This window comes from Eriocheir sinensis, chromosome 31 (genome assembly GCF_024679095.1).
Source record: "Eriocheir sinensis breed Jianghai 21 chromosome 31, ASM2467909v1, whole genome shotgun sequence".
NCBI classification, from domain to species: Eukaryota; Metazoa; Arthropoda; class Malacostraca; order Decapoda; family Varunidae; genus Eriocheir; species Eriocheir sinensis.
Genome location: NC_066539.1, coordinates 16,368,683 through 16,384,851, shown reverse-complemented (window position 1 = coordinate 16,384,851; position 16,169 = coordinate 16,368,683). Strand labels below are relative to the sequence as shown.

The 16,169-nt window shown below is 44.7% G+C and overlaps 1 protein-coding gene across 1 annotated transcript in view; it reads left to right on the top strand.

Moving 5' to 3' along the window:
- Positions 1–16,169, top strand: part of LOC127005976 (nephrin-like) — a 154,182-nt gene that overhangs the window by 75,830 nt on the left and 62,183 nt on the right. The window contains exons 3-4 of the mRNA XM_050875453.1: positions 190–315; positions 15,380–15,583. Of these exons, the coding sequence (XP_050731410.1) occupies positions 190–315; positions 15,380–15,583 (330 nt within the window). The remainder of the gene's footprint in view (positions 1–189; positions 316–15,379; positions 15,584–16,169) is intronic.

Here is a 16,169-nt window from a genome sequence, read left to right as displayed (position 1 = left end):
TTCCACCTATCGCTTGATTTCAGGCTTATCACCACCACCCACAAACCCACCAACACACTAACCAATATCACCCTTTCATTATCCATCACCTGAGCTGCGTCACCCACCATCCCCCCCCTCATCCAATCCTCAGACCACAAGACATCGCAGTACCGCACTAACCACGCTCCTTTTCTTCTCCCTCCGCAGTCCCTCCCAACAAGCCGGAGATATACAACGAAACTGGCCACCTGGTATCAGGGAAGAACGGAGCATCGATCATCGGCCCCTACAATGAAGGTTCCTCGCTCTACCTCACCTGCAGGGTCTCAGGAGGTAAGGTTGCCACAAGAGAAGAGTGGGAGAAAGGGTCTTGGAGGAGAGTAGGTCAAGGGGAGGAAGAGAGAGGGAACTATGGGGAATTGAGGAAGGAAATGGAGGGAGATAGCAAGCGTGGGAGGAAGAAAGGAGAAGGGAAGGAGGTTGGAGGAAGAAAGAGGGAGGTAAGATGGATTAAGAAGAAAGAACTGGAGGAAGACAATGAGTGTGGGAGGAAGAAAGAAGGAGCTATGGGGAATTGAGAAGGAAAGAAATGGAGGAAGACAGGGAGCGTGGGAGTAAGGAGAAAGGAAGGAGGTGGGAGGAAGAAAGAAGAGAGGGAACAGTGGAGATTAAAAAGAAAAGAAGCAGAGGAGGGCAGTGAGCGTGGGAATGAGAGGAAGTTAGAGAATTAGAAATGGAAGATGCAGATAGCAAGAGTGGGAGTAAATAGGAGAGAACAAATGGAGAAAGAACAGCTGGAGATAGGGAGAAATAAGATCATAAAGGAGAGTAGGTAGACGGGAGGAAGAGAGATGAGGATTGAGATAGAAAGAAACAGAGGAAAGAAAGAAAAGAGCCTCAGAGGAAGAAAAAGGAAAGGAGGGTAAAAAGAATGAAAGGAGGAGATGGAGAGAGAAGGATTGGGAGTAAATAGGAGGGAAGGAAGGGAGGGAAAGAGCAGATGGAGAAAAAGATATCGTGAGGAAGCGGGTATGGAGGAAAGAAAAAATGGAAAGAAAAATGAAGATAAAAAGGACAGGAAGAAGAAGAGAGGGAAAAGAAGAAGGCAAGGAATAGAGGCAGGTAGGAAGGGCGGGTGATAAAAAGGGTGATGATGATGATGATGAATCGGAAAGGGAATAGGAGGCTGAGAATAGAAGGAAGAAACGGGAAAGGAGGAGAATAAAGAATGAAAAGATGATGGAACAGGAGAAGGGAGAGTGGGAGGAATAAAGGGATAAAAAGACGACTGAATAGATAGCAATAGAAAGGATTAGAAGGACAATGTAGGAGAGAAGGGAGAAAGAAGGGAACAGAGCGCGATAATAAAGGTGGGAGATTGAAAAGGGAATGGAGAAAAAGAATAAAGAAAGAAAGAGGAGTTATGGGAGAGGGACAATGGTGGGAGGGAGGAGAAAAGAGACAAGAAGCGTGGGAGAAAGAAAAGATAGGGAGGGGAGAGGGAAGAATAAAAGGAACAGATGGAGCTGAGGTGAGGCACGGGAGAAGCTGAATATGTATAGGGAAAATATATATTCGGAATGGCCGTAACAAATGGAGAGGCGGGACGGAGGATTGGGCGGGTATGGATCAGCCAGGAGGGACGGCAGGGCGTTAACTGATTTTTTTTTTTTTTTTTTTTACATCAAAGGAAGAAGTTCAAGGGCAAACAAAAACAAAAAAACATAATGGAAGAAAAATAAAGCCCGCTAATCACTACCACTATAAAAGAGTTAGAGGAGTGGCCCAAAGAGGTGTCAATTTCAGGTGGCGAGAGGCGACTTAGTGAGTGAAGAGAAAACAGGGCGAGGCTCTGATACATAAACATTCACATTATAATCTTAAACCTATACGAAACCAAATACAGAATGAGAGAAAATAATTAGTTAATGTGTGTGTGACATTCACCATGATCTGAGCACGCGCTGGACTCGCGATGGCCAGCCAGTACCCTCACTAATGAGCTTTGAGGTCAGGTAACGGATCTTTGAGTACGGCTTGAACCTCACATCACACCTACATATACCTGGGAAACGGGACGCGACACATTCACTAGTGTGTGTGTGTGTGTGTGTGTGTGTGTGTGTGTGTGTGTGTGTGTGTGTGTGTGTGTGTGTGTGTGTGTGTGTGTGTGTGTGTGTGTGTGTGTGTGTGTGTGTGTGTGTGTGTGTGTGTGTGTGTGTGTGTGTTTGCTAAATAAAATATAAAACATATGATGAAGAAACCCCCCCTAATATATTGCATTCCGTGACTGAGCCTCGTTGCAGCGGGCGGAGCACAGCAGGGCGGAGGGAAGGCCTGGAGAGGAGAGGAGAGGAGAGGCCGAGGCCGAGCACCGTCCGTAAACAACTTGGGGGATAAACTTCCCCGCGGAGCCTTGCATTTAAGCCTCCACCTCACGCCTCGCAGACACCAACTCGCCGCAAAGCAAAGTGTTGCTATGAAAATCTGCATCGCAAAAAATCTGGTTAAATCGGGTCTCACTTCGTCAGGCATAAATCGGAGCCCTTCAGGTTTCCCGGCGCGCGTGGTGTTGACTCCCAGGGCCGCGGCAAACACACGCACATAGCCGAATCAGCGCCGTCTTATTCAGGCAAACTGCTAACAAAACGCACCCGGACTTCGGTATGAGCCGGCCGGGCTGCGAGGCAAATTCGTGGACAAAGCAGCGAGAGCGGGCGTCTGGTATTCCTGACGAGGCGTGAGCTACGTGCTGTTTGTGGCGGAGGTGGCACGGCCGCGGTTGCTGCTGTTGGGGCGGCAGTGCTTTGTTCAAGGCGGTGAGGTGGCGGGCACGGAGCAGGTGTCATGAGTCCTGGGGTGCTCTTATTCCTAACTACTACAAACAGAGTATAGGACCTCTGAGACAGCTACAAGTGGGCAATATACCTTTAAGACAAATTCTCAAAATGAGCACCTTTAAACGATTACATACAGTTACCGTGAAAGAAGCGACTTTATTCCTACATTTCTGTCCATACATTCGAAGCTCTCTCCTGAGAATGTTGAAGAAGTTTAGATCTCTGAATTTTTCAAGCCGAGACTGAAGAGAAGGTCCCCTGTTGGAGACTGGACAAGTTAGCTCGCAAAGTTTCTTGTTGAGCCACTCAGACCCCCGCCCCCGCCACCTCGGGCGCCCTCACCGGCTTATATATTTCTTTCCCGCACGGAAACACGTTTTTGTGTGGCTTAAAGAAAAGAACATCAGCATCCAGCATGGAATGTGAAGGTTTGTGGACAATTTTATAAAAAAAAAATTTTATACAGGAAAAACACATAGCGAGATGACTCCGGCACAAATATTCATTTCATACATGCAAGTGGAGTTTTTTTAAATATAAACTTGACTTAAAATCAAGACTTCATCCGTTTTCCAGTCCACCGTTAAATTATTCTCTAACTATTCCCTCTAAAACATTGGACCGCGATCCGTCTCTTCCCTCCGCGGCGCCGGTCCGTCCGCGGCCTCAGTAATTTCATGCATCCTTTCTGAGCAACAGCCCCGGATTCCTCGCCGCCAGGGAAGAGACAATTACGGCTTCCCATCAGGGCGGAACGTGACCACACCGGACGGCCCTAACGCCAGCGAAATTTTCCACCTATATTTTTTGGTATAAACTTGTAAGATATTTTTTTACCCAATTTTTCGTTCACAGCAAGAGGATATCCGCCCGCCTCCCCGTGAAATGCAATAAGCTGAGTAGCAGAGATTCCCCCACTAGACACTGATGCAATATGAATCACATGCTGTTGCAGTTACAAAATTCAAACACGCAGGAACGGGGACCAAACTGTGACTGACTGACGTACAAAGTGTACATACACAGGCGGCGGCAGGGAAGGTGTCGAGGGAAGCTCCTGAGTGTCCTTACCCCGCCGCCTGCACCTCCACCGCCGCCGCCGCAGAGGCTAATGCTGTTACCTTAACTCACTCCAAACTTGAGGAGCTGCCCGGCGCAGTACACAGAGGAGAGAGACGCCAGAGAAAGGAGACCGGCTGCCTGGCGAAAAGAGGAAGAGAGAAGAGAAAAACGAAGGAAAAGCAGGAGTAAAATATGAATATCTCTATGCCGGTCTCATTCGTTCAACATTTTACGTTTTCTCGTATTTTGCGGGTGATGGTAACATAATTTAAGGAAAGCTAAAATATACTCTAGTAGAATTTCAGGAAAAAAATGCGAATCTGAGCGGAAAAAAATGGCGATAATTCACTGGTACAAGACTGAAAAAAAACATACTTAAGAAAAAAGAGGGAAGAGACGAGAGGAAAACTGTAAAATATATTAGGCGAGAGAGAGAGAGAGAGAGAGAGAGAAAAAATGAGTGTGTGTGTGTGTGTGTGTGTGTGTGTGTGTGTGTGTGTGTGTGTGTGTGTGTGTGTGTGCGCGCGCGATGGTAAGGCGGGCGTCAGGGAAGGAGAGGGTAGGGGAGCCGCCCTGGACAAGTGGCGACGCTCTATATCACAGGAGGAAGACAGCCAAGTGACGCGCGCCGGTGTGCGGGACGGAGGACAAGGGGGAGCCGGCGCCGCCACAGCCTGAGTTATCGCTTCTTGATATGGACGGGAAAGGAGGAAAAAGACAGAAAGCAGGGAGGAAGAGAAGCAGACAGACAGATAGGCAGGAGCAGGCAAGAAGGCAGGCAGGAACAGGGTAGAAGGCAGGCAAGCAATGGGACAGGCAAGCAGGGAGGCAAATAGGAAGACATAGAAAAGCAGGGAGGGAGACAACAGAGAATGCAAAAAGACAGACAGACAGACGGATAAACAGGCACGCAAGTACAAGCAGATAGGAAGACAGTGAAGAAGGCAGGGAGGGAGGGAGAGAGAGAGAGGGAACGCAGGCAAACAGACAGACAACACGAGAAGAGAGTGAGAACGGAGAGACGGAAGGATGATGTGATAAACCCGTGCGAAGGAAGAGATGAAAGACCGACGTAGAGCGAGGATGAGAGGCGAGCGAACACCACCCGGCGGCCCGATCGTGCTGGAAGGGAACGTCAATTCAGCCTCCGAGGTTTTTCGCCCAGGCACGAAAGCTTGCAATTTAACTCCGAAAAATAACAGCGCTGGATCGAATACATGAATAGATAAACGGGAATGTTCAGCGGACAAATATCGACTATCGGGAAACTATACAACGGGGGCAGAATAATGTTGTATTTTGTCCGCCGGTGACTCGAGGAAGCGGCGGCCACAAAAATATGACGTTGTATATGCGCGTTCTTAGTGGTGTTTGCTTTCTATTAGTGATGCTGCGCCGCCTCTCACACCCCGCGGCTCCATTGATGCTTGTGTTCACCTCCACCATGCCTTCAGAAACACCAAGAACACGAACATATGAACAGAAACTCAATTGTGGTCTCTCTCTCTCTCTCTCTCTCTCTCTCTCTCTCTCTCTCTCTCTCTCTCTCTCTCTCTCTCTCTGACTCAATCTGTCTATCTCATTTTACATTTTCTTCCGCCTATTCCGTCCTTAACTCTTGCCAACCTTCTTCCTTCTCTTCCTCCTCCTCCTCTTCCTCCTCCTCCTCCTCCTCGTAATTCTACTCCTCCTCCTCTTCCTCATCCTTTTCTTTTTCTGTTCCTAAATCCTAATTCCTTTGCGTCTGCCTCCACCTGTTTACGCTTCTACATTTTTTTTCTCCCATCCTCCACTTCCACTCACCGTGTCAACTTTCCTCCAACCTTGGCCTCCTCCTCTTCCTCCTCCTCCTGGGCTAGTGCCTCTATTTTATTGTTTTCGTCATCCTCTTTCTTTTCCTAATTATCTACCCACATATTTTGTTTATAATTTTCTACAAAAACAAATTATCAAAAGGAAAGGCGGTAAAACAACTATTATTATTATCACAATTATTACTGCGTTGATAATGAGACTATTCACAAAATAACGCAAATATATATAATAAAAACAACACAACAATAGCGCAACAACAACAAGAAGAGCACGCCTGCCACTATACCACACCATCACAGTCACCATCAACCACTCACTCACTCACTCACTCACCATCACCTCCACCACAAAAATCCTCAATGGCGAAACCTTACAAGCAAAATAAATCAGTCCCTCCAACACGATCCCACACACACATCATTCATTTTTTTTCCAGTCAGTCTCTCTCACTCTCCCTCCCTCCTGGTCTTTCTGCGTCACATAACACTGCGTCTCTCCAGCAGTAATTAATATCGGTTCCAGGTATAGGCTTCCTCCTCGTCCCCTTCACCCTCTTGCTTCTCCCTCGCATTGCCCTGTCGACCACGTGAACAGAGATCGATCAAGCGCCTTTTTTCCCAGCGGGCACAGGCGGAGTAATCACAGAGGAGAAAAGGATCGGTCTTTGTCCCTCTCAGTGGTTCATTTTACCGAGACACACTAAGAGGCCCTTCCCGATGCCTCCTGCGGGGCGATGCCATGCCGCAGAAGGAGAGAAAGCGAGGCATGGAGATCGAGGTGATGGAGAGGATGGAGAACGTTCAGGGGGAAAGTAGGGATGGTATTCTCACACGTTTCCAGCAATCACATCAACTATTCCGAAAGGCCGAAAATGAGATCAGTCGGGCTCTAATGAATGTGGTTTTAGGTTTATGGTACAGAGGAAGAGTCAAATTACCACCGGGGTCATAAAACTACCCCTGGAAATGCTTAGAACTCCTAGGAATGCCCTGTCAAATATGTGTGCTCGGTTGCGGATGGGTGAATATGACCCTGAGTGTGTGGGGATGTGTGTGGGTGGTGGGGGGAAAGAGTTGTGGTGAGCGAGGGGGGAGGGACATATGAGAGTCAGCGGGATAGAAGGGTCTCTCTGCTATGTGTCAGCTGGGGAGCCTCCACAATGCTAATCTTTTCTCCTAGCTTTTGTGGTGGTGGTGATGGTGATGGTGGTGGGGGTGGTGATGGTGGTAGGGGTTGGTGAGGGTGGGGGGGAGGGGGAGGTGTTATTGTTGTGCATTGTGGTTTTATTTTTTGTTGTTATTGCTTTTCTTGTTGATGTTGCCGTCCTATTGTTGTTATTGTTGTCGTTGGGGGTTTTGCTGGTTGGTGCATGTGTTTTGTTGTTGTTGTTGTTGTTGTAGTACGATCAACTGTTCGAGTAGTAGTAGAGGAAATGGTACAAATATGGCAACCATTTTTTTCTCCAAATATGTTCGAGTTTTAACGGCGGTTAAATAAACTAATATCCGCAATACAAAATATGTTATGTTTACTATACGCTAAGCATGCAACGTCCTAAAAAATCATTACAGTTTTCTGTAAAATAACTTTTTTATTCACTTACTCAAAATCACTGTTTGTTAAATGGTGGTGCAAATATGGGCTACCTATATTAACTATATTTAATGGTGTATATAAGCGGGCTAAAGGTGGATAAAACTGAATGTCACAGGTACCTTTAAGTAATTTATTTTTCATACACAGCCGCAAGTAATCACAGATGAAAGAAAACTTATTCCTTTTCAGTATTGTAATAAAATATCCCCGTATTATTTTGTTATATGAAAAAATCTTTTAACTTGTAATTTTTATAATAGTCACACACATGCATCCATCTCAGCTCCTGCATATTCATTGTGTGCCCACAGTTAACACATCATACACTGAACCCACAGTTCACCTCTTTTATCACCAGAAAAGTTCCTGTCACAGAAAAGGCAGGCAGCATCTTCATCTCCTGGCTTTTGTGTCCCAACAGGCATTTCTATTTCACTGTCTCACTGTCACCGTCCTGTAAAATAAATGCACCAGGCCCACTGTCTGAATCTTCAGAATATACTTTCATACAAATTAGGTTGTTTCTCTTTATTGGAGCCTTTTCTTAGGTCTGCTCTTCCTTGAATCAAAAATCTAAACTCATTTTCGGTTTTCCACATTTGCCTTCTTTAGAAATTCATTTAGTGATTTTTTGTAAGGTTTTCCTGTTATGGGACACGCACCAGCTCTCTTCCGACCCCTGTTACCTGTCTTCTTTCCGATGGCTGGAGCCCATATTAGCACCTGGTAGGGTAGCCTATATTAGCACCTGGTAGAGTAGCCAATATTACCAGCGTAAAGCCATATTTCAAGTATGAGTAGTATCAACAGATGTTTAACATTTGCTAATAAAATATATGCTGACTTTAAAGTCCAATTTTTAAACTTATCACTTGACTCTAGAAAATAAACCAATAAGGTAGCATTTGAATGGAAAAAATAAAGAAAATTCCTTTGAAAAAAATCTTTAACACTGTGATAAAAATGATCATGAGCGCCAGGCATCTATCCAGTGGGCTGATCGCAGCCCAACTGAAAAGGAATACAAAAGTTCGTTGCCTTGAAAGTAATGACTCATATGTTTCCCATCAAGATACAGTGCTTCACATAGCTAGAATCTCGTTTGCCCATAATTACACCCTAGCCCATATTTGCACCATTTCCTCTTGTAATAGTATTAAAAGTTGCAGTAGTAGCAGCAGTAGTAGTAGTTGTTGTTGTTGTTGTTGTTGTTGTTGTTGTTGTTGTTGTTGTTGTTGTTGTTGTTGATGTTATTGTTGTTGTTGTTGTTGCTGTTGGTGGTGGTGGTGGTGTTGTTGCTGTTGTTGTTGTTGTTGTTGGTGGTGGTGGTGGTGGAGATGATGATGATGGTGATGATGATGATGATGGTGGTGGTGATGATGATGATGATGATGATGGTGATGGTGGTGGTGGTGGTGTTATAGCTGTTGCACCAAAAGAGTTAAAAGGTATTAATCAACCCTCATTAGCAAGCACCCTTTGAAATCATCCTAATTCACTTAAACACACACACACACACACACACACACACACACACACACACACACACACAAAGACACACGTACACACACACGCACACGGAACAGCTCCTCTGGCAATGGTCCTCTCTCCTTTTTCCTGGGCGGCGCTTCCCCACCCCGGCCCCCACCCAACGAGATGTTTACCCAGGCTCGCCCACGCCATAACGGAGGCCATTGCACATAACGCCGCGACCAATTAACACAAGAGATCCTTATAAATCTTCGATATCCTGTCCCTTGGGCGGCTACGGAACGGCGGGGGTTTATGTCGCTCTCTCGTATTTTTTTTATCCCCCTCACCCACCCTCCCACTCTCTCTCGTACACTATATCCCCCTTTCTCTCTTTCCCTTCCCTCCCCTTCTCCTCCTACGTGCCCTTCGCCGCCAAACGCGAATATCGGAAGGAACAGCCTCCATTATGAGCGCAAGGGCCACATCCCCTGCCACCATCTGAGCCTTTTTACGGCTGGCCCCTGTTATTGCCCTGCCTTGAGTACCTTGTTTTTGCGACACTGTGATTTGTGGCGCGCACCTCTCCCTGTACCTTCCCTGTTTTTTCCTTATTTTTTTCGTCTTTACCTCCTCCTACCTTTTTTTTTTGCTACCTTACTGGGCTTTAATGTACCTGCTAACCCTGTATTTTTTTTTCTTTTTCCAACCAAATGTGTCGGTCTAGTCTTCTCGCCCCAGTTTCTTGTGACGTAAATCAACGCCGTGATAGTTTGGGAAGGAAGTTGAAGGTGGTGATTTTTTTAAGTAATTCAGGAACACCGAGGAATTAAGTTATCATTACTACTCTCTCACTGGCGCGTCGGCTGGCTCCATAACAATGCAAGGCGCCGCAGGAAGTCTGATTCCCTGATCGATACCTGCTGGTGATCTTTAAAGCGAGAGAGAGAGAGAGAGAAAGATAGATAGACTGACAGATAGATAGATAGACAGATAGATAGATAGATAGATAGATAGATAAATAGATAGATACAGACAGACAGATAGATAGATAGAGAGAAAGTGAGAGTGAGTGTGAGTGTGTGTGTGTGTGTGTGTGTGTGTGTGTGTGTGTGTGTGTGTGTGTTAGCCCGTGGTCTTGGTTCAACAATTCTCCTTAGCCTGAATAATTCACCCGCGCAGCATTTGTCGGTCAGTGGGGTACGGTGCAATTCTTCACACATTAAATATTCACCCGGACTGCTGCCGCTACGGGGGAGTCCAGGAGAATGGCTGCGCACACACACACACACACACACACACACACACACACACACACACACACACACACACACACACAGTCACCACTACTTATATTCACACATATGTGCCCTTGAGTTGCCTCCTTTGTTGTATGAAAAAAAAAAAAGTCAGTCCTCAAAATATATTGCGAAGAAAAATTACGGAATTCAATCTTCTCGTTCCTGCTGCCACTGATGCTATATTTTTACTCCGCCTCCCAACGAGGTAACAATTACATGCCTCCCCTGGCTGCGCTGACTCCACACAGGAGCGCTGGCAGTGAAAAACTTGCCTATACTGAAGGAATACGGTTTTACAGTCACAAACATAATTTAAAATGGGAATTTGAAGATTTTGCACTTCAAGAGGCGCAGGACATTTTAATCCAGACTTTTATGGGGAGTTCATAATATATATATATATATATATATATATATATATATATATATATATATATATATATATATATATATATATATATATATATATATATATATATAATAACACAGTTCTAAGAGAAAGTTTAATTTTCAATGTAAAAGCAATATTATCAAAATATAAATAGACATAATCATCAGGAATTACTAGTCCAGTAGAGGATAAAAATTCTTCGCAGTGTAGTGGTTAGCAAGCGAGTCCCAGATCCCAGGTTCGATTCCGGCTCGGGCAGTCGGCTAAAGCTCCCTGTCTGGTTGGTCGGCAAATGGGAAAACCTGGAGGAGGTAAAGTGAGCTGACCTGGATGGTACCTTTGCCCTCCCAGAGTAATGGGTTTCTACCTGCCAAAGGCTTAAGAGACAAACAGTTGGGAGATGAGCAACAGCACAACACGCAGGTTAGCGCATGCACCCAGCTTGATATATACAGGGCAAAGAGATTTTCCAACGCTACCCGCAGAAACGGAAAGATGCAGAGATATATTGACTTAAAGATTGACTGACTGACGGACCGATGGATAGGTAGATCCAGTAACATTCATGAGGCAGACCAGGAATAAGAGATTCCGTCAAATCTTCCTTCCTTGATGAGAACCGAAAGTCATCCTTTTTCTAGAAGGCAGATGTACAGTCAAGAACAACAACAAAAGAATGGAACAACAAAAGCCCACAGAAGCATTGCTCCCCTTTGCAGAGCGTAGAACTAAATTGAAGGTTCAAAGACTGTTTAAAAGAGCTTTGAGCTTTGAAAGAGGTCAAATCGTAGGCAGAAGGAAATACAGAGGAGGGGGGGGGACGTCCAACAAGAGCAGAATGTTTCCACTGAGGCGCGACAGAGTAATAAGGGTGTAGTGAAGCATCAGACTGCGTTAACTACATCTGTATTACGACAAAAAAATGCATGTGGTCTCTCCTTGATATTAACACAGCCACCGTCTTGTTGAAATATAACAGGTATATATTGCTCATGAATTTAAAAAAAAAGACAATCACATATAAATTTGAAAATGATTTCTAGGAAGTGTGAAGAAAAGTTGGGAAGAATCCCTTTCAAAACATTACAATTGTAAAGAAGAGCAATGTAAATTCGAGAAGTCCGAACTAGTGTTGTCAAGCATTGGAACGCATAAAGAAATCATTTCGAACAAGAACTTTCGGAGTGGATCAGTTTAAAGTTTATCACACTCGCCGCGCGGCAGATGAGAAAATTGCTCCCAAAAAACTACATGATTGAAAAAAAATCTGTAAAGTTCAAAGAACCTTTTAAGTGTATAAGTAATTCATTGACTTTTCAATAAACTAGTTGCTGCCAAAGATTTTGACAATCGTACATTATCACTAAAAATAGGCAATCAATTCCGTGACAGGCAGAGGTCTGATGTGCATCGCTTGATGGTTATTGAACTGAAATTTCTACTGCCGTGGCTGGTACTATTATTATCATCATCATCATCATCATCATCATCATCATCATCATTATTATTATTATTATTATTATTATTATTATTATTATTATTATTATTATTATTATTATTATTATTATTATTATTATTATCGTAATTATCATTATCACTATCATTATTATTTCATTATCATTATATCATTAGTGTTTCTATGCAGCATGAACAAATCAAGAATACAAGTCTTTGCACTTCACAGCGTGCGACATGCTGCTAAAAATGAGTTCGTGCACTCCCCTTCGCTTTTTTCACACCGCGACAGAACACTCATACATGATACATTGATAACACCACACACTGCCAACACAGAGAAAGGCCCTTGTGTGTGTGTGTGTGTGTGTGTGTGTGTGTGTGTGTGTGTGTGTGTGTGTGTGTGTGTGTGTGTGTGTGTGTGTGTCTGTGTGTGTGTGTGTGTGTGTGTGTGTGTGTGTTGTCACCCACCACAAACCACCGTTGTTGCTCTTCTGAACGAGTCACCGCCCCCACGTCACGGGCATTAGTGGAGATAGTGGCGGGGCGGGGCTCGCGATGGCGGATAATTCCAATCAAATTCCCATTAAATTCCCATCAAAAGCACGCTCAAGCACGTCAGCCCCGGGTTATTGATGGCAGCAGTCCTTCAGCCGCTGAGGGATGACATGAACAGCTAAACATGAGGTCGCCCGCGAAATCCCGCAGCAAGACCATCAACCAGTGAAATATTTCCCAGTATATTGGTATCAAACTCTTATCGACTGACGTAGTTAAGCTATACGGCGCGATACATAAAGACCAAATGTAAATACGTGCGTTTTTTATTGACTTTTATGATTTATTTACGGCAGAAAAAAAAAGGGGGGGGGGGTGGCTGGTGTTACTCATCCTGCCGTGGAAAAGAGTAACAACCGGTGAGGGGTGAGAGAATGGAGGTACAGCAATGCTTTATTCATGTACATTATTTAGTAGCCCCGCTGATATCACGGACGATCCTGCCCGTCAGTATAGCGGGCAATTCGTATGCTGACCACTGCCATGTCGCGGCGGGCTTACGGTTAAACATGGACATCTTTCAGTTTAGCATGAATGTATGTCTAATCGATCACACAAACACACCCATAGATGCCCACGAACACACATACAGTCACGCAACCCAGTCGTCTATTCAACTATTCCCCTACCTCCTTCCTTTCCGCCCTTTCTCTTTTTTCTACCTCCCGTTCAATTACTTTCCCGCCACGAGTACATTCCAATCACGGCTTTTTTCGTCGCCTCAGTATGTAGCGACGAACTTTAATCGCGTAATACTCAAAGCCGAAATGCCGTTATTCCCTCCGCCAGATGTCGACAGTGGTGGTGGGTTCTGATAATGTTGAAAGCTCAGTTTATGGGAGGGAGGGTGGCAGTTTTTAGGCACGGGAGGAGAGGTCAGGTGAAGCAGAATTGGTCGTGGTGGTGATGGGAGTGGATTAAGATTGACGTGACTTTATGCAAGGGGTGCGTCAACTGCAAGAACTCAAGGCCGGCGAGAACTGCGTCGTGCTTTGTGGGGAATGAAATCGTGAAGTGAAAATGGGTGTTCGCATTTCCGAGTGAAAGTGAGTTATAGGTGAGAACGGATGGATGACATGGAGATGAAGATATATGCACGAAAGGTAAATCTGTTTAGCATCCATTCCCGTGTGTGTGTGTGTGTGTGTGTGTGTGTGTGTGTGAGAGAGAGAGAGAGAGAGAGAGAGAGAGAGAGAGAGAGAGAGAGAGAGAGAGAGAGAGAGAGAGAGAGAGAAGGGAGCAAAAGAGATAACAGGGGGGCGGGTGACAGGACAATGAAATACAGTTCCTTCCGTGGTCACATAAGTGGAACTCTCGTAATATCCCCGAAGAAAAACATTAGCAAAAGGAAATCGTAAAATAGAAAATGCTGCCGAGGAAAAGCGAGGGAAATGAACTCCGAAGACAAGGAAGACCAACAGCAAGAAAGATTAATTACATGAATTAAAATATGAATAAAGATGAACGAGACGAAGAAGGGGAGAGTAGCAACGTGCGAGAGAGAGAGAGAGAGAGAGAGAGAGAGAGAGAGAGAGAGAGAGAGAGAGAGAGAGAGAGAGAGAGAGAGAGAGAGAGAGAGAGAGAGAGAGAGAGAGAGAGAGAGAGAGAGTTGATGGCAGCGACTACCAAGGGAAGGTGAAGGGAAGGGGAAAGAAGAGGGGAAAAGAGAGGAGGAAGTGCGTTGTTCTGGCCAATAAGACAGAGGGAAGCAACATAAAGACAGATGAGGGAAGGGTGAATGGGTAATAGGAGAGACAAATGTGATTGCATGCAGACGAGGAGACGGACGGGAACTTATTTCAATGGGTGACTAATATTAAATCTTCAGAGGCGCCGCTCGCAAGCTTTTCCTCATACAAAATTCATACAAATAATACCTTCCTGCACTCATTCTAATCGACTAAGAGAGATTAAAAGCTTAAGCTCCACGTTCACTTACTACGCAACATTTTTCAATCTCGAGAGTGTGTACTTTCGGAGGATTTCAATTTCATTTTGAGAAAATGTTTCATCAAAAAGGACATGGCAGAATAATAAGGGTGCGGAGGAAAAGAATAATGTGTTCAGGGTTGTAGGCTTCACATTTATTTTGTTTTACTATTCACTGGGAAGTGAACAAAATGAGGACACTGAGTTGTGTTTCCAAAATTCCGTAGAATGTCCATGATCGTACGAGTACATTGGAGATCGTAGCTCTGATATCCTAAATCTATACAAAGGTAAGCGATAACTCACAAGAATATCAAGACACCTGTAAGAGACCGGGCGTTCGACCCACATATGGTAGCTCCAGACAGCAATAGATTATCATCTTCCCTTCCCATCCAGAATCTCGCATTTCCTCCAACTACATATCTGAGTATTTTGCTCCATTCGTCCACTACCCTGACCGTCAATCAGCTATTACGAATCACCTTCCAATACTTGAATTTAACCAATTTTGACATTTTTTCAAATGTTAGCTCTTTACCTAAATTAACCTTATCACTATATAACCCGTTTAAATATTTCACGTATGTCACCTTGTGGCTACGTCCAACCAATGACTGTAAATTTAGATTTTACATCATGGCATGGCGGGTTTCTTAGCTGTTATTTTGGTAGCTTTTTTCCTCGGTCCTTTCCAAATGAAGCAGTTACTTATAAGACTAAAAAAAAAAAAGCCTTACTCCCAGAACCTCAGGAAATGGGTTAAACATAAGGTTTAGTGTGTACAACAAAAAAAATATGATGAAATAATACATAACATACATCTCATGAGTCTGCCTAATTGTGATTTACTACTAAACTATCACAATATAAAGGTGGAATATGATTAAATTATAAATAAAATACATATCTCTTCAACATGTCTGCTTGCAATGTCCTGTTAAAGCACCCCCAGGGCGTAACATTCTTCCCTCCCGCAGGCCGCCCCACGCCAACGGTGCAATGGCGGGTGAACGACGAGGTGTGGCCCTCCGAGGAGACGCAGGAGCCCGAGGGGGTCACCAAGGTGACGCTGCGGGTGACGGAACTCAGCCGGCGACACCTCCACGCCGTCTTCGAGTGCCGCGCCACCAACTTCAACGACTCCTCGCCCATCTCCGCCACCGTCACCCTCGACATGAACTGTGAGTGGCGGGCGACAACGATTCCTAATTCTCCTCCTTCTCCTTCTCCTCCTAGTCATCCTCCTCCTCCTCCTTACACATAATTTGACTCCCTGCAGAATCACATCGCGTCTCCCTCGTGATGGCATTGTAGATGACAACTTCTTCAACTCGTTTTTTCTCACATTTTCACCTTTTTTTTCTTATCCCAAGTTACTTTTTGTCTTGCAGTTGCAGTGTTGCGTGTGTTAATGTGTGGTATTAAAAGTGAAGCTTCCTTGGTAACTTTTCCTTGAGATTTGGCGGATGCAAAATCTTCTTCGTTTTCTAATATAATGAAACTTCTTAGTCATGAAGCTGATGATCGCCCTCTAGATGTAATTCCGAAAGAAAACTCTGTGACGATTTCCTTAAATTCAGCAGGGAAGAAATCCCCATCCTTGTCGTTTTCTTTAAATGGGGAGGTGTATGAAGTGCCGGAGGAAGTGTCGGAGGAAAAAAAAACACCGGTATGGCTTCCGGGGAGTAAGGTTCAGCGAAGAGAAGACTGCGTCGCTTTCATCGAGCGGAGGAAAAATATCTCGGCGTTGTTGACCGAAAGCAAAAC